This window comes from Rhamphochromis longiceps, linkage group LG6 (assembly GCF_057381845.1).
Source record: "Rhamphochromis longiceps isolate RC_006_pf linkage group LG6, R_longiceps_female_GT1.1, whole genome shotgun sequence".
Taxonomy (NCBI): Eukaryota; Metazoa; Chordata; class Actinopteri; order Cichliformes; family Cichlidae; genus Rhamphochromis; species Rhamphochromis longiceps.
The window spans coordinates 36,781,707-36,800,686 of NC_140562.1; the positions used below are offsets into that span (position 1 = coordinate 36,781,707).

The 18,980-nt window shown below is 37.5% G+C and overlaps 1 protein-coding gene across 1 annotated transcript in view; it reads right to left on the minus strand.

Annotated features, from left to right (window-relative positions):
• Positions 1-18,980, minus strand: part of gnav1 (guanine nucleotide binding protein (G protein) alpha v1) — a 35,826-nt gene that overhangs the window by 2,198 nt on the left and 14,648 nt on the right. Inside the window, exons 6-8 of the mRNA XM_085410513.1 lie at positions 6,263-6,392; positions 5,995-6,066; positions 2,753-2,840 (exon numbers count right to left, since the gene is read on the minus strand). Coding sequence (XP_085266639.1) covers positions 2,753-2,840; positions 5,995-6,066; positions 6,263-6,392 — 290 coding nt within the window. The remainder of the gene's footprint in view (positions 1-2,752; positions 2,841-5,994; positions 6,067-6,262; positions 6,393-18,980) is intronic.

Genomic DNA, 18,980 nt, shown 5'->3' on the forward strand with positions numbered 1-18,980 from the left:
TACTGCATAATTTAATCGCTCATCGTTTTTCTCCGTCTCTGTACATTTAAGGTTCATTTTCACCATTTTCATCCAGACTCTCACGATAACCCTGAGTTATAGAAAGGCAACATATTTAGACACCATTTAACTGTTTTTGTTATTGTTGATAGATTGATCTGGTAACTGAAGACGTGGTGGAGTTCATGACGCATGACTGGTGATGTCAGCGGATCAATCTCGAAATGGGTTCTGTTGAAATAGGACCGTTTTTCCTCTGAGCTCCACTTTGAAGTCAGACTGGTTCGTTAAATCCTTGGGTGAACGAGTTTTAACAGCTTCCTACATCGATCGGCTCATCTTGTCATTCCTGATCCATCTGCCTTTACTTCAATTCAAGATTTTGAAGCCCTTTGCTCTGATTTTGCTTGATCGAGCTGATTTCTGTGAATGAAGTAATGAATCGTAACTTTTCACTGATGTGAAAACTCAACCAAGAAATTCTGAAAATTGGTCAGTCTGATTATTTTACATTGAGATTTAATAAATACGTGCAGTTAGGACACGCACACACGGTCTCATAAGCTATTACTGGGTGATTTATTGAAGGAAAAATTGGAACCCTTTACCCCTCAAGTGAGGTTATTCAGTAATTCTGTTATGCTGTGGGCGGCATTTTGCTGGCATGGTTTCACCTTCACATTCCAGTGAACATATTTTGGCATCCAGGTTGGAGCAGTGAGTGACTGAAGGTTAACTGGATCGAACCACCAACCTGATTAGTAAATGACTTGGTAAGATGTGTGAAAGTTAATTTTCTTAACCATGGAAATAATCCTGTCATCGTGCACTTTACTATCATTCAAATGTTTTTGGTGTTGCTGAGCTGCCCAGTGCTTTCATTCATATTAAAAATGATCAGGTTGTAGATTTGGTGAATCCCAAAGTTTTTTTTAGGTTTATCTCCATTTTTTAGCCAAATTATAAATTTGCACAAGATGTTATATTATACTTTTCCTTATTTTCTGTCATTACTGTTCCACTGTAATGCCAGTGGTCATGATTTGAAATGGTGAATGTTTATTTTAATCTCATTTTAATCACGACCAGCATTTTTAAATCATTAAATTTAGGCATACATGAGTAATCCCTGTGAGGCAGAATGTTCAGACTGCTTTGAACACTCGGTTTTAAACGGTTTGCTTTTCAGTTTTTTTGTTCTCTGTGATGTGACAGAGCGGATATCCGAGCAGCTCCACCTGCTTGATGTTCAAACCTTTTGTTTGCGAGGCGCAGCACTTCTGAGGAAAAGCGGTTTAAAGGGAGAGGAGTTAAACAGAGGAGTTTATTTCAGCCAGAGGACGAATTCAGAGGTCAAACCAAGGTGCCGTTTATGATAAATAATGATTATTTTGAACTGTGAATCTTCTGTAGTAGGGTCTAAAAATAAAAGAAGTCGTGAGATGATTTATGAGAGAGGAAAGGAATAAAAAGCAAGTTGTAGTAACATTTTATACTAGATAAGAATAAATACTGGGATGAAGTAGAAAGATCTTTTTTAATAACTGTACCGTTTGGATATTTTCTTAATTCAAGAGAAAACTACGTGGTCACAGGCTTTAAATTAAAGTTGTGGCCACATTGATTGACAGGTGTACCCACACAGGGCAGCTGGAGCAGACAGCTGTCCACCAAGCCTCCTCCCAACCATATCTGACTAACCTAACTGGACCTCTCATCTGTGTTTGTGCTGTTGGTACTTTTTCAAGCAATAAATGGCATTATCTGACAAATAACAGCTTGAAGTTTGTGCTTCAGTTTTAATAAGTGAAATTCTAGTGTTTCATTAGTCTGTTACTAAGCACTAATTAGCAGATTTGTGTGTCTGTGCACTGCAGCTTGCTTCAAAATTGGACTTAATAACAGCACTTGAATAAATGCACTTAGTCCATTTCCACGACTGATACTAACCAAGCAGAGAAGCTAAACTAGAAAATAATGAATCAACAGTCCAGCCATCCAACTTCTGTCAGCTCCAAGCAAACAAAAACACAGCCTACACACATAAAAATGCCGGGAGCTGCTGTATTACTCATCATCACATCTGAGGTCAGTGTGAAATAGACTCTTGCTCTGCAGGCTGACCCCAATCCCAAGTGTTTTAGCATTTTTATTGACATTTGCATGCGAGCAGAGGGGACACGGCCCCTGTTGAGCCCACTGAGACACGAGAAGTGAAATGTTGAGCAGATGCAGAAATCCCCCCAAAATATCACAGTTTGCAGCAGGCTAAGAGCTCATCATTCATTGTACGCGTTTAAATCCCCTAGGTGACGCTGGACTAAATTTATGCTTTTATGACAGCAAATATCTATATTTGTAAAACGTGTAAGCTTCATTTAACTCTTGATAATTTAAAAAGTTTTGACATAGTATTGATGATTTTTAAACACTAAAACCTGGCAGCTCAGTGTTGGCCAAACAGATAAATACCAACATTAATTTTTTATTATAAACACATATGATAGCGAGCATCTAAAGACAAATTCAGGCTGTGATGCATCTGCTGTTTTTCATGATGGTATTCAATGTTTGGGTAGTTACCATAAATTGTGCAGTACTTTCTATGCAGCTCTAAATGCACTGTGCTTTCAGACAGCACTGCAAGATGGTGAACTTACTGTCTACTGAGTGATTCTGGACACAGCCATGGACTTTTGCATGCTATTATGCTGACCGTGGTAATAACATTCCTAATGAATATCAATCCTACCTTTAAATTGCGGTAAATACAACCGCAGATGTCGCCCAGAGTGCAAGATCTTGTCTTGAAAAAGGTCTATCTTGTTCATGAATAAAATCTGCAAAGAGAGAAAAACAATGAGCTGAGAGAAGGAGTTCATAACAAGAGGAAAATCAGTGTGAAAGAACAACTGTGAAAGATCACGTTTGCAACTAAAACTCTGCAGTAACTGTGGAAAAACATGAAATCCACTCTAATAAATCACAAATATTCACATTAAATGCAAAAATCAATAGCTGTGTTGACACAAACATCGCGTGTTGATGGTGGATCAATGGCTTCGCTCACATCAATGTTCAGTAATCTGTCGCGCACTTTCCTGCAGTCGAGTTCCACAACCTCAGCGACTCCTTTCGTAAATCTGTCTCTTTGTTTACTTCCTCAACCTGACTACAACTAAACTACACTGCTACTTTTGGCTTTGTAGTGTACCAATTAAAACTCAGACCAGGTTTTCCCTTTCTGGCCTGTCTGATCACAAAAAAAAAAAAAAAAACAAGGACTAGTTTTTTCCAATAATAACAACAGAGGGGAAAGGTTGTGCACATTTTCAATGAACAAGAAATTGAGCGACACCTAGGTGTGCAATTATCACTGACCAGCCAAAGTGAAAAGTTAATTGAGGTGGAGGTTACAAATTTCCCTCCCACATATAAAAAAAAAGGGTATCATTAAACACTTTTGTTTAATGAGCCTGTTGGCCATGTTAACATGCAGGTCCACACACACACAACCCTGCACATAAACACGTCACACAAAGATACTTAATTGCCTATTTGGCTCTAATGAAGCCTTAAATACGTTTTTTTTATAGCGTAAAAATGAATAACCTACTAGGAGAGGATTTGGTGCAATACAGAAACAATCACATGAAGAGATTTTCTATAATACACACACAACTTAAAACTTTAAGTTAAATAAAGCAAAAAAAGGCCTTTGTTTTCTCAGAGATTGGAGTTTCCTTTTTCCAAAGGTTAATCAAAAGTGTTAAAAAGAGGTCGCAGCCTTTGCATCACTGTATTCTAAGTGGACCGCAAACTCAAGTTAGGTGGAATAAACTAAACAAGTTCATTACACAGTTGTTTTACTGTGATCGTCAACCAGAAATGGGAATGGAAAAACAGAGAGCCAAAGATCATCCTAATTACAACTCGCCGTTTAATTGCAAGTGACAGCGCGCTGAGAGACAAAAGGCAGAGACAGCGATCCGTGTGTGGAAACAACATTTACCAGACACATTAGCTTTATGCTCGTCTCGTGGTGTCATAGGGAACAATTGGAGAGCGACAAAGATTTAACTAATTTCTCCTCGATTCATCGGCGAGCTCTGCCCGCCTGAGCCGAGCTGTCAAACTGAACCGAGGTTCCCACCTTTTCTGGACGGGTCCTTTTTGTTTTTTGACTTTAAAACAAAGGCAAAGTCTCTCTCCCGTCTCACAGAAAGACATGTTTAACATTTTCCTTTCCATCGCTTTACGCTGTAACCTTGTAAAAATATAATAAAGTGGTTTCCAACATAAGTCTTGGAGCAACATGGTGTTACAGGAGGGTTAACAAGATAGGAAGGAGTATATTACATTAGACACTCAAGGACATCTTTTTCTGTTTGTATTTATTTGTCAGGGACTTTGTACAAGAACATCACTCTCCCAAGAGAAGAGATGCATTTTATCAGATTTAGCCACTAGCTAATTTCCATCTGCAGTCCCCGAGCAAGTCAAACAGGAATAAAATGCACAAAAAACAAACAAGACCTATAAAAATGTAACTGAGATTCTCGGCCTAACAAACTGAAACACGGCAGCTGATATAGAATCACAAAACAAACCCAAGTCTGATAAAAATAACAACCATCAAGAACCATCAAACTTATATAGCATTAATCTTTAAAAGGAACTTAAACATTAAACAACTATTAAGAGATTCATGTTCACAGGACGTTTACTACTTTCTTTTGTGGCGCATTGAGAGAAAGCACAACTTCTCGAAGGAGCTTTAGACTCCCCTCGAGCTGCTCTGAGCTCTGTCCTTAAATGTTTTAGGACAAAAAACAGTCTTTAAAATGAGATGCATACCTGAATATAGAGGTAAATTCCCAGAACTTGAAATGTTATATTGACTACGAGTGTTATAAAGACGAAACTGCAACAGTTTGCTATGTAGGACTTGATTTTTAAAGGATTGGTTATAATGTTGCAACACGAGCAGCAGTTTCCTTCAAATTCCTTTCAAACTTGCAGAAAAGTAGCTTTGTTATATTTTCATAACTTGCACGTCTTCTTTTGTGTTTTGAAAAGCCAAGTGAAGGAGATAAAATAATAAATATTTGACTTCAACGTTTTCTATTTTATGATGATGAAAAAAAAAAAAAGTTTGGAAATGGTCTCTGCTGGTATTTTGTTACAAAGTGTGTTGTTATCAACTTCATCAATATTCAGCTGAAGATTTGACTTAGTTGAAACCTTTTCTGTAACATGAGACAGCTTCCTAGCCACTTGCTCAGCACTGCTTCCACTCCCACGGGAATCACAGTATCACATCTGCATTCATTCATCAGATTTTACTTATTAAACTCTTTATTGTATTACAATTAAATTTTGATCTATTGAGCACTTCACTTTAAAAAGAAAAAAAATCATCTGAGCCCCTTCTTTTGTGTATTTCTTTCCCTCTTTGATCCATTTTATCTTGTGTTAATATATCAGTTTCATTGAGGAAAGTTGTTTTTCATGTAATTTGCCAGCTTCTAGGCTAAATAAAGTATTTCATCTTACTTTATGTGGATAGTAGCTTACGCTCTCTAGCACCTGAGCCACAGCTGCCTGATAAAATGAGACTGAAATGTAACACCAATAGCGGTCAGACTGAAATATCTCAGCAGATATTGCCATTACGTTTTCCTGATGGATCCGATCATTTTTTGTGATCCCTTCAACTTTTCCCCTTAAGCCAAAAACTGTTGGGAGCTACTGTCAGTCCTCGTTGAGAGAACTGAATTTGTTTTGTACAAATTACCAGTCTGATAAGATGATAATGAATAAAACTAGCCCACTTAAGCACAGAATCATCACTTATGCAGTTTCACAACATATTTCTGATTTTAAAAAGTGAACAATTATAAAGCCAGTCTATGAATAAAACACGTCTCCTTCCTATGATGACGCTCTGTGGACTCACATCTACCCTCCTGAGGTCAAAGATGAGTTTCTCACCATGGATGTGCTGCGGAAGAAGATATTATTGCAGATGGAGGAGAAGAGCTTCATGCTCTCTTGAAGACGATTCTGCAGAGAGAAGATATTACAACCATCAAACAGCTGCAGAGAGAACAGCAGACACACTTTCACTTTAAACTCTGTCTTTAATAGTAGTCTGACCTAAAAAATAAATCAATAAATGAATAAATTAAAAAAAGACTTCTACGTTCGGTCACTTAACAAAACAAACATTTGTGAATGAGTGATTCTGTGCATGCTGTACCACAGAAGGCTCTTCCACCAGGGTCATGTCGTATCCGCTGAGCGATACCACGAATAGCACCGCCCTGACGTCCTCGAAACAGCCAATCCACTTCCTCCGCTCTGTTCTTTGACCTCCAACATCGTACATCCTACACACAGACGAAAGGAGGGAACGAGACAGTTTAAACATCTAAAGAGAGATGCACAGCAGTCCGGAGCGCTACTGGGTTGGTAGTTACTTGCTGATGAATATAATAAACACACGTCATTCTGTGAGATCCCAGAAAGTCACTATCAGTAATGAGGAACCACCTTCACCTCACTGTTTTTGAGAAAAATAAAAGGAATTTAGAATATTCATACCTTAACCCTGTGATGTCTCACAACATGCCATAATATCTGCATTGAAAAGTCTTTGTTTCAGTAGAACACATTTTTCACAAAATCTATCATGACATAGAAGATAATGACAAACTATAGGTGTGTGCTTCTGATTCGGCAGATCAACACACTTAATCAGGAGTGCTCAAGGGGCTAAACACACATTACAAACAGTGATTATTCACCCAAACATTGTATTACCTTTACTGTAAGCAACATATTATTATTATAGTTAGCATAAATTTATAATCCAGATCTCTTGTCTGTCATTTTACCAAAACGATAGAAATCCTGCTCATTTTCATTCAAGTATTTATAGACCACATGTCTGTGTTTGCGATTAAGTGTATGATCTGAGATTGTGCCGTCAGCGTGTTCATGACCTCCCATATGGATGATGAAGCCTGCTGAAGTGCCTCAGGATGCCTCTCATCAATGACAGATTGTATTGGTTTTGGATAAGGTCATATTTTTGAAAAATGCTATTTACACTTACACACACACAAACAAGGAGCCTCGTGCCGCACGTCTCTGCAGACCCCCCCTTACTTTTTCAGTTTTTCCAGAGACAATCACACCGTGGCACACAAAACGCGTAAAGGTCAATGTTCTCCAGAAAGATGATAGAAAGAAAAACACAACAGGAATAAGAGCCGAGGAACACAGAGAGCACCACAGATCAGTTTCTGCCACTTCACCCATTTTTCAAAGCCAGATGTGCCACCTTCCTTTGAGCATCTGTTGAGTTAGTGCAGCTCTTTATTAAGAGGCGAAATGAACATGTGGAGACACAGACACACAGGGGAAACAAACAGGAAAGACTGCAACATAAAGATGAGATTTATGCTGGAAATTTTCAGTGGAATTGTTTCCAGACACAGGAGCTGTCATTGAAGCTAAAGTTCATTATACAAACCTACTAATAAGCCACGTGCATAATGACACCTGTATTACAAATAAATGTAATAACGTAGGATTTCTGATGTGCACACATACTGAGTTTAACTGTTAGTTTCCGAATTATATTGAATGTAGTTAGCATCCAGTGGATTGCGTTCCAGCAGAGTGACGTTTTTAGCTAATTACTACTACTAGCATGTTGATGGTTTGCCAGTTAAATGTAATATTTGCTCATTAGCGCTAAAATTAAAACACAGCAGAGGTTTATGGTAGTCATGATTTGGCAGGTACTTGTTCTTGAACAGAAGTATAAACCAAATTACGGATGAGGACAAAATTGCTAGCGCCCCTAAAAAGAGAGCAAAGGATTTTCAGCATAGCATTTCTAAACATGCTAGTTTTCTTCAGGAAACAAAAATATATTCTATTTGCACTTAACAGATTTTTAACCCCCTAAAAAAAACCTGACATTTTTAATTAGCCCTAGCACAAACCACTGCTGCATGATGATGCGTTTCACTTTTAGTGCTTAAAGCTTGTGAAATCAAGTTAAAACTGAGCGTAATCTTCCAATTTACACATAGCGCAAAAACCTCAGCAAGGGTTTGAACTTTCACTTTTTTCCAAAGTTTGAGAAAAAACATTGTTGATGCTCACAAAGCAGAGTTATCACAGCGTTTCCAAGGGTCAATAACCAGACCAAGAGGTATCATCAAGTACTTCAAGAGAGCCACACAGTATAGAACAAGCCTGGCAGAGGTAGGAAGCAAAAGATTAAGAAATGAGTGAGACGTGTGCCTAGACCGCAGAACAACTGCAGAGATACTAGTGAATAATTTAACCAAGACAGGAATTGTAGTCTCAAAGAAGACAATCACTGGAACCCTGCACAGGAATGGACTGTGCAATGAAATCTCATTTAAAATCTGTTGGCTGAACTGAGGACCAAGATCCATGCCAGAAGACCATAAAATGTAGAGGAGCTTGAGGGATCTGACAAAGAAGAATGTGCTGGGATTATTCAGGAGATGTGTGTTAGACCTACAACAAATGACTGTCGGCTGTTATCCAGGAAAAAGAATACACTATAGCCTCAGCAGGGCTAATAACTTTGGAAAAATCTAAAATAATGCAAGCATCCAAAATAAAACTCAGATATTTGGAAAGGCGGTGAAAAATCCCTTCATCTGTCTGGAAAATTAAATGACATTTCCATAAGCTAATAAATCTGTCAAGATACACAAAAGCCCAGCTTAACCAAAACAACATCACTGACATATTCTGAGTAAAACGCTCAGGCTTCAAACTGCTCAAAATTATTTTTTTCCCCTCTAGTCAGGGCTCTGGATGATGTCACTGAGAGCCTCTATCATTTATTATGTTGCTGTAACAGTTACTCCACCGAGATCTGTAAGCGCTTTACTTAAAATGATATTTACAGTGCTAAAATACAATTATAGTTGTCATCCATGAACTTACTGTTTATAAAAAAAAAATGATAAAATAAAGCCCATAATCCATCTTATATTAAGAATGTAACTTACAGTTATTTACTTGCTAACTAAATACTAAATAAAATGTGTTTTTGATGCATTTCTATTTCTGCATGTTTGTTTTCTTGTTTTTTTATGGCAGGTGGTCTCTAAAAGTTTGCACATTGAAATGTGCCTATTAGAGCCTCTCAGTAGATCAGTGGTTCTCAGTAAGTTTTATCAATTTTACGTGACATACCACCTTCAGCACCAGTGCTCAATAAAAAGCTGGAGGGTGCAATTTGAGTTAAATGGACCAGGGAAATATTCATCTGTCAGCCACAGCATTAAAACCCATCTGCTTAACACTGTGTGTGTCCTCCTTGCGCCAGTAAAAACAGCTCTGACCCATCAGGACACAGACACCTGTGCTGATAAAAACCAGTACACTGGCAGCGAAACCTTTGGGTACCATGAGGTACATTGTTTGGCTGTTGCAGTGGCAGCAACAGTGTTTAGGTGTGTGGTACATCCACGTGAATATCAGGACAGCTGCCATTATTTTTTAATGCCGTGGCTCATCGGTGTATGCTGTAGCATTTAGTTTGATGGAAAGCTCCTTGCGTGGCTCTACTGCGTTTGTAATATTCTCAAAATGAAAAGTGATGAAACTCCCAGCATCCAAACGCCGACCTCGCCTGCATAAAGAAACACATTTCTTTCTATAAGACATCTCTGTTTATGTCATCCTTCCCTCCTCTCACCCCTCCCCTGCCCCTTGATGTTCACCCTCATCTGCAGTGTTGTAATTACCAGAGCAGTTGATGTTAATGATCCAGGAAAAGACTCAGAACCTTATTACACAGAGAGGTCAAAGTTCAAACAGGACCTCTGTATGCTAACTAGGCTGTGTCTGGGCGTAAAATTGCGAGACTGTACACACACACACACACACACACACACACACACACACACACACACACACACACACACACACACACACACACACACACACACACACACACACACTTCATCAAAAGTGTCTGAATAAGGATTCAACAGAAGTGCAGTGCTGTTAGTTTATTATATGTTTTTGAGGTATGTAATACAAGTTGCATGTTTTACATGTAAAAGATGGCTTCTCCTTCTGAACTGCCTCAGTGCTTCATGGCATTTGTTTCATATCCATGATCTGAATCTCTTCTTCTACCCCAAACATGCTCTATTAGACTGGCATCCGGTTGCACTGTGGTTATAAACGTAAGAAAAAATATTCAGGTGGGCTGTAGTGTTAAAATGATGCTCAGTTGGTACTAAAGGACCCAAAATGCGCCAAGAAAATGTACAAGACACCGTTAGACCATCACCTCTTTCCTGGGCTGTTCACAAGTGTTATCATGTTAGGTGTGGTCTGCTACTGCTGTAGCCCACCTGCTTCAAAGGGTGACATACTGTTTGAACTTTGGCTTTTCTGCATTGCTTGGTTTTAACAAGTGGCTACTGTTACTCTCCTTTCAGGTTGTGGCAGTTTACCCACTCACCTTGGACATGGGTAAACTTTGACATGTGATTTTTCTCCAAGAGAAAATCACTGGATATTTTTTCCCCACTGTCTCTGTAAACCATAGAGATGATTGTTTGGGAAAATCCCAGCAGATCAGCAGTTTCTGAAATACCCCACCAGTCTGTGTGGCACCAACCACCATGCCACATTTAAAGTCACTTAAATCACCTTTCTTCCAGATTCTGATGCTCAGTTTGAACTTTGGCTGCATCTACATGCTTAAATGAGCCGAGCAGATATTTGTATTAATGGAAATTAAAGCAGGTGTAATAAAAGGGGGTTGACTGTTATTCATCAAATCTGTACACTAATAAAAATTCTAAAACAATATATAGTTTTAAAAGTTGTTCTACATAGTAGATTAACTATTCTGTCTTTATACTAACATAAGCTAGTTGCTGTTTGGCCCCACACGCACACACACGGTCTCAATCCTCTCATTAAAGTCTTAGCAATGTTAGCGTGCAAATTTCATAAAACGGTAAACTGTTCTTTTGAATTATTTGTTTTGAATCCAAGAACACCAAAAGCTCACACTTGGAACATTTTCAACTTAATAAAGTGTAATCCTGTGTGCCTCAGGTGTCTCCTGTTACATATTTCAACTAATTAAAGAAACTCATCTAGCGCTCTGCAGCTTTTTCAGAAATCAAGACCGTCAAATGTGATTTGAAATAACTAAACAAAAGTGGGTCAATAAGGTCAACTACAGCTGTGGGAAGTGTGGGTGGAGGAAGGCAGGCAGACTTATTTTCGTACAGACTTCCGGCACACCACTGTAGTGTGAGATCAGTAAAAGATATTGAATTATTTAAAAAAATGAACATTTGGTCATGTTCATTATTCAGAGCCTCTATAATATAGAAAACAAAGTTTGATGTTACACACTGGTTAATGTATTAATATTTTACTACACGTTTACTTCTACATGGACGATTCCCCACAATGTTTTTGGTTTTCAGTAAATCTCCTGTAACAAAGATAATGTGAAGCAGAAATTAAACACAGCTGTACAAAAAGATCTAATGACAGATTTGGAGGATTTTATACTTCTGATTTAGTGCCTGAAGAATTTAATTTTGAACGAGAACATAAGACGAGAATAAAACTCCTGAAAGGGTTCGTCCTCGATTATAAAACTAGATTAAAAGACACTTTTTTTATTTACCAGCAGACACACAGAATATGTACTAAACCAGAAATAAGCTCTTATTGGTCTATTAATTTGTAGAACACTGCTATCAGTGGTTTCACAAAATTCTCATAAAATGCATTTAAGTTTCTCAGAAAAAGTGATTTTGTTTGGAAAGCAAATTTGGAAACATCAATATATTTAATTTTTTTTCTTTTGAAAAGTTTATACTCTATGCACGTTGGATTGGAGATCTACCTGTAGATTGATTTCAGATTTCCCCATGTTCAGCTGGCCTGCTGATTCATTTAAAATACTAAATTCTTTGGTATGTCCCAAAAACTGAAGCTTTTTGTTAAACCTGTAAGAAATTATGGTATTTTTATTTGACAATACTTTATGGTTGATTCGATTTTTCACTTTTAAATGGGTTGAATATACTTTCTACAGTTTTTAAAAATGTTGGATTTGTATGCCACCACCATAGATGCAAATGTTAATCTAAATGCCGTTAAAAGATTACTTTTCCCAAATAAGTAAAGTGCCTCATTGCACACCATTCCAAGCAAATGTTATTATACTGTTGTATTTTACAATTAATTTTAATTTTCTTTCATTCTGACTTTTTCCTTTTAGTTCAGTTTAGTTTCCAGAGTGAGTTTTCTTATTTCACTTTACTTCTTATTGTTTGAAATTGTTTTAGTTTAGTCTTAATTAGTGTCAGTCTTTGTTTGGGAGGTATATCAGAGGCATGATAGGTATTATAATAAAAACGGAGCACTCACTCTTGTAGACATCCAGAGTCCCATTAATGCCTCATCAAACCAAACAGATACTAAAACTAAAGATATTTCCTCAATATTTTTTTATTGTACTGTAGCTCCTTTTCACAAAGGTCAGTTCGTTAGTTTTGCTTTTTCATGTCTATTTTTAGTTTTCCATTTAGTTTTATTTAAGTACAATAACCCCAAATCCACATTTTCACCTTCGTGCTTTATAAACTCCAGGATTTATCCAGCTGCTTCTGTCACATAATCAATAAACCAGTAACCCAGTCCCAATGAGAGCATCGAAAATGTCTTACAGGTGCTTCGGATCGTGAGCAGTCATGCTGGTATATCCGGTCTTAGATTCCTGTCAAAAGAAGTCAGTTTAGGGAAAGCTGTTATTGTTGTAGTTCAGAGGTCCATCTCTCTATCCATCCATCCATCCCTTCTCGTCTGCTATTCCAGGGGTCAAAAAAACCAAAGCAACCGAAAGCTATTTTTATGTAATTCTTGAAAGAAAATACTACCTGGAGCTCCAAAGCATATGAGTCTAAAGTGGGCTTTTTTTAAAAATGGTATTTATTACATGTTTGTGGTGTGCAACTTAATTTTTTTAATATCTGCTGCTATAAAACAATGTCTAAACTTTAGGATAATAAATGTCTCATCCTGATACAACCTATTCCATATATAAATCATCCTGTTAAAGAAAACAAAATCCACCAGTGGATCAAGTATACCTGCAAGCCAGTAGTGTTGGTAATGAAATCACATTAAATTCTTGAACACTTAAATTCTTGTTCCAATCTATGTGAACTATAAAGATGAGCCATTTGTACATCCATGTGAGGTTCTGCAAAAGTAACAGGACTTTTATAGCCAGTAAAGATGAACAAAGAAGCACATGTGGCTCTGAAGACAGAGGTCCCTGGTCTGATCTAATCTTTCTATTTTTTAAGGCCAATGCATGTTGTTCTCTTTCACTTGCTGTGAGAGGTCATTCAACTATATGTTGTGTTCACACAGAAAATGTTTATACTAGGAATCTTTTTTTCTACACAACAGATGAATAAATAATAAAGTAATAGCCTAAAAACCCTGTAATTCCTAAATCTTTCCTCCAATCTGGATCGAAATAGCACTCAAATAAACCTAAAAGTCTGTGCTTTACCTCATATTACTCATATACTTTAAACTGTTTTTGTAAACTCATAGAAGCTTCATTTTTAAACTTTAATTTGTGACTTAAAATCTGATGATTTAGTACCTTATAAAATGCACTAAATGAGTCAGAATGAAAACAGACACGGGCCTAATAGCACTTACAGTGAGACCTAAAGTGATTCTTAAATAATAGAGGGAAGGAGTACAGGGCGCAGATGTGGCCACTGATGAGAAACCTTATGAACGAACAAGCGAGACAATCATTGAAGAGAGGGAGACGGTTTCGCATTGTGTTAGCTCTGAGTGCGGCCCGAATGGCGACAAAACGACACCAAAAACTCGCCTCTGTAATAACACCACACTTTCTGAAATATCAGCAGGTTACTAACACAAATGCTGGGAAGTAATATTTTAAATGTGAAATCAAAAGTCTTTGTTTAACAGTAGGTTTAAAAAAAAACAAAAAAAACAAAACAAAAAACTGCACACTTCCTATGTCTGAAAGCAAAAACTCACCCTTTCTCCCCTACCATCTACTTCTCCAAATCCCTGTAATACCCATTTTATGGCCAAGTATGAAATAATTACATTAACTTATGCTAAGCTCTTCATCAACCCTCTGGGTTTAATCTTTTCAAGTCACAGAAGGAAATCCACACACACTAATGGTGCAGAGTGTCAATTAACTAAAGCCAATTATTTATCTTCTCCAGAATTCAGATTAGAAAGAGGCTGCGTGAGATGCTGGGCTCCTTCCTGCAGCACCACCTGGGACTCCGCTCCCCCAGCTCTGATCTGACACCGTCACTTGGTGGTGACGTCAGCTTCTTAGTGTTTCACAAAAAAAAAAAAAAAAAAAAAAAAAAAAAAAAAAAAAGGCCCAGACAGATTTTTTTTTTTTTAAAAAAAAGCAGAAACTGAGCAACTAAATGACGCAATTAATAAGACTGTGAGGGAAAGGTAGCATTTATCACCACAGAACAAAAGATTCGGGCACGATCAAAGGATCTCAATGCAGTGAAATGTTTCCTGAGTTAAAAAAAAAACCAAAAAAAAAACCAAAAAACACAACTTACTTTTGTCAAATCAAGTCAAACATGTCACGTCTGCAGCATCCAGAGACATAGTAGAAGCATTTAAATGTCACGCCAATATCCCAGATGGCAGCCGTGTGCTGACAAACTGACTTTCTCTACAATGTTTATATGCTAAACAGAGATCGTATGAAGCGCTGAGGGTAATGTGTTTTATTATTATAATTCCATATGAGATGTAACGTCGAACTGAGATGAAGGACAGGTTGATATTGTGGTGGGAAAAAGGGGGAGGGAGCGCTCCTTTGGTGGATATTACTGACAAAGAGGTGGAAAATAATCTGATTTTCTGGAATATGATGACAGACACAAACCCACACACACAGAATGCGAACTGTGTTGCCCGTACCATAAAAGTCACACTGGTAAATGGAACCGCAAAACCAACTATTAAATTTTATGGTCTGTAGAGGTCAGTTGCTAAAGTTCAATAAGAACTTACTGCTCTGGAGTAAATCATTTCATCCCAACTCTGACATTTTTTTTCCCACCAAGTCAGGATTATGTTTCATTCATTTCTACAAGAAAATGACTTTGATGGCAAATTTTACATAAGAAACAACTGTGTTAGCTTTGCTATCTCCATAACGGCCTGGACATGACAACAGACACAACATCAATTTAACATTCATTGCCTGATTTGAGATTTACATGATTTTTAGCTACACAAACAGCAGGATTTAATATACAGACCAGAATCATACTAGATATTACCTCTAAAAGTAAAGTAAAATTAGCGGCTATTGGGGATATTATTTAAAGACAGATTAATTTTCAGGAAAAACACCTACAGCAGTCACCAACCTTTTTTGCATCACGGACCAGTTTATGTCCGTCAATTTTTTCAAGGACTGGCCTTTAAGGTGTCGCGGATAAATACAACAAAATAAAATGATACGACAAAACCTGTGGTATTTTGTAAATATAATAAGAAATGTGAATTAACTGTGTAACTTTATTAATAGCGTCCTCCTGAAATGCGCCAACAACATTGAGAGTAACATCCTCCTCTCTGCCCCTTAATGCTCTCTGGTCACTATGGTAACAGGTAAATATTTCTTTCAAAATAAGACACAACTACAACACAGGAAAAGACCCAGAGTCAACCGAGTTAACGATAAAAAACCCTGAAAACCATTAATTTCACGCCCCAAGCCTCAACTCTCGTGGCCTGTTACCAAAAGACTTACATGGCCTGGGGGCTGCAGACTGCTGACCTATGTCACCCAACTTGAAATCTCCAGTAGAGTGAAAAATAAAGTCACTACATAGGTATAAAAACTGCAGTTCCTGGAGCAACCACTAGAGGCTGTTTAATTCAGAAGTAAAACACAGAAGTAAACTTGTTTACGGCCTGACATAAAAATATCTTTTTTGGTCTTTGCAAATAATTTTCTCTTTCAATTACATTTATGCAGGGGACGCATTCTTATTTAACAGACTGGCTTTCAGTAATATTAAGATTTTAAGGTATGCAAGGGTTAAGGGCGGGGCCACTTTAGGGACAAATGTTAGACTGATGACAAAATTAACATGACATGGGACCGACCACCTGGTGAGCTTTCTTCAGGCCTGCATTCCACCTCTCTGATTAAAAATGTTATTTAACCTCCTAGGACCTGGCGTCCACATATGTGGACATCACATTTTGGGTTATTTAGACCAGAATACTCAATTTTGCTTTACGAGGACATTATACTGCTACTGTTCTATCAAACTTTTAAACGAATATCGTCATATGTGGCTCTTATTTTTCTTAAAAACAAAAATAAGGTTAAAAAAAAAATCTGGTAATTATTTGTTGTTCATTGGGCCCCAATATGCCCCAATATGCCCAAATATCAAAGAGAAATTAAAAATGCATACTGTGGAAGAGTGCGGGTCTTAGGAGGTTAAAAAAAAACAAAAACACTAAATCTTGATGGCTAAAAGGCTGAAATCACTTCAAAAAACACTGTCTGCAACCCAATGAATGACATTCTAGGTGACTACATCCATCTTTTATTTGCAGTGAATATAATTACACCTTATAGGCAGGTCAGTCAGTTTCTTATGTACCTGTAACTTTAGACTGTACTTTAACTACAACCTGAAAATCCTTCAAATGTCATACATTATCATCCATCACTGAATAACATCTGATCTGTCCCAGATTAACGCACCCAAACACAGACAGAGTAAGAGACTGTATGTGCATGTGTGTGTGTGTTTTACATATAAACATTTTATATTTTTATCTCTTCTCAAAAATAAAACATAAAAAGCTGAACATTTCATTTTAACAGCAGGAAATGAAAACTGTCAAAGACGATCAATACAACTCGCAGCGAATGCTCTGGCAGATTTAATTGACATATAATTTTCTAATTCTATGCTGCATTTCATTCCATCGGCCCTAACTCTTCTCACTCCCAAACGTACTGCTGTACGTTTACTGATTCAGGTGTTTAGATTTCAGCCAACAATTCAACTTGTTTTGCCAGTAAAAGCACTTAAGAGTGACGGTTCATATCAATCACATACAGTTCAGCTCACATTTTTACTCAACTTTAAACTCCTGGCAGCACTTCAGATGAATTATAAAGTACTTTGATGCTTTCACTTGAACTGAAACCTAAACTTCCTCCAAAAGTATTTGTGTTTTGTCTGCCACCTGTACGAGACTTTCAGCATTTTACTGCTTAACTTAAAATACCCAAACACAGGTGCATTTGCTCAAGAAAGTTTTGCTCTGTTTTTTCTTTAAATTACTTAAAAAAAAATCTAAGCTGAAAACAACAGCTAGGGAAGTAAGGATTAGCAAAAAAATGGCGTCACTTCCAAGCCAACCTCGGGAATTCCTTTATCCACACCTCATCATCTTTAAATAATTAGCAATTAAACCCAGTCAACACCCAAAGTCTCTTGTGCTAACTGTATAAGGACAGTCTGGGTTATAGCCTGATGTAACACCTCTGCTCATAAAGGTTTCACCAGGAGAACAGCTACAGACTACAAGTCTTATTTAAGTTACAACAAAACATCAACCAAAAACAGTAACAAATAATCCCAACAAGAAGTGATCACTTGTCCCCACAAAACAAGTGGTCTGATATGACTACAAGTTTCCACAGCCATAAAATTCAGCAAGATAAATGCAAGTGTCCATCTGCAAATAAAGAGTCACACCCACACCCACAGTGTGGCAAAGGAACACAAAGTTACTTTTTTTCAGTTAACCACATTTACAAGTTATTCAACAAAAGTGGGCCGCAACTCTAAAAGTCACACTACAAAAGAACTGCATCATTATTCAAAAGTCACCAATAAACAGTAATGTAGATGAACACAGCCATGTTCACACAAGGCTATGACCAAACACTTTTCAAAATAGCATAACCAACCACGCCCATCTGCAGTACTGTTCCAGGAATGTGGCAGATTCCCACCCAGAATAACCAACAAGCACGATGACCTAAATCAGCAAAGAAAAAAATACTAAAAAAGATATGCTTCAATATAAGGACAGCACAGCCATCTAGCCCAAAGGATCCCGGACAAACCCCCATTTATGTAGCACAGACGGACACAAGAATTTTTGGAAATATTGGTTTTACTTTAAATTTCTTATAATTAGTGCTGTCAGCGTTAATCTCGTTAAAATGACGTTAACACCATAACCGCATTAATGCCTCAAATCTCTGTTAGTGAGTTAATGTGTTCATGGGGCTGCACAGTGCTAACGTGTTAGCACGGCTAGCTCGTTAACACGTTAGCGCCGTCCAGCCACACCCGCATTAAGTCGCTTATAGAGATTTGCTGCGTTAATGCGGTTATGGCGTTAACGTCATTTTTACGAGATTAACGGGGACAGCACTACTTATAATCTAAGAAACAAAAACAGCCATGACAGCATGATGAGTGCAACCAAAAACTGGTGCTACCCAATTTATTTACACACCAAAGGTTCTTGGACTTCAACTGGAAGGACAGTTGGGGCTGCAGAGCGTGTAACAGTCATACGACAAATGTAAAAGAGTATTTATCAAAAAATCTGATAATAAATATTTAAAAAAATGTGTCACTAATCAAATGAAGCACCGTTTAAGTAAGGCGTTGAATATTTAATAAAACTGCATCGATATGAAATAAAAATGACTATTTTTTCCTTTAGTGACATTTATTCTGCATTAGTCACACTGCAGAGAAAATCAAGTTCATTAGTACCTATTGCCCTGTCGTGACCGTCAGTGGCTTCAGGAAATGAGTTCAGCCATAGGAAGA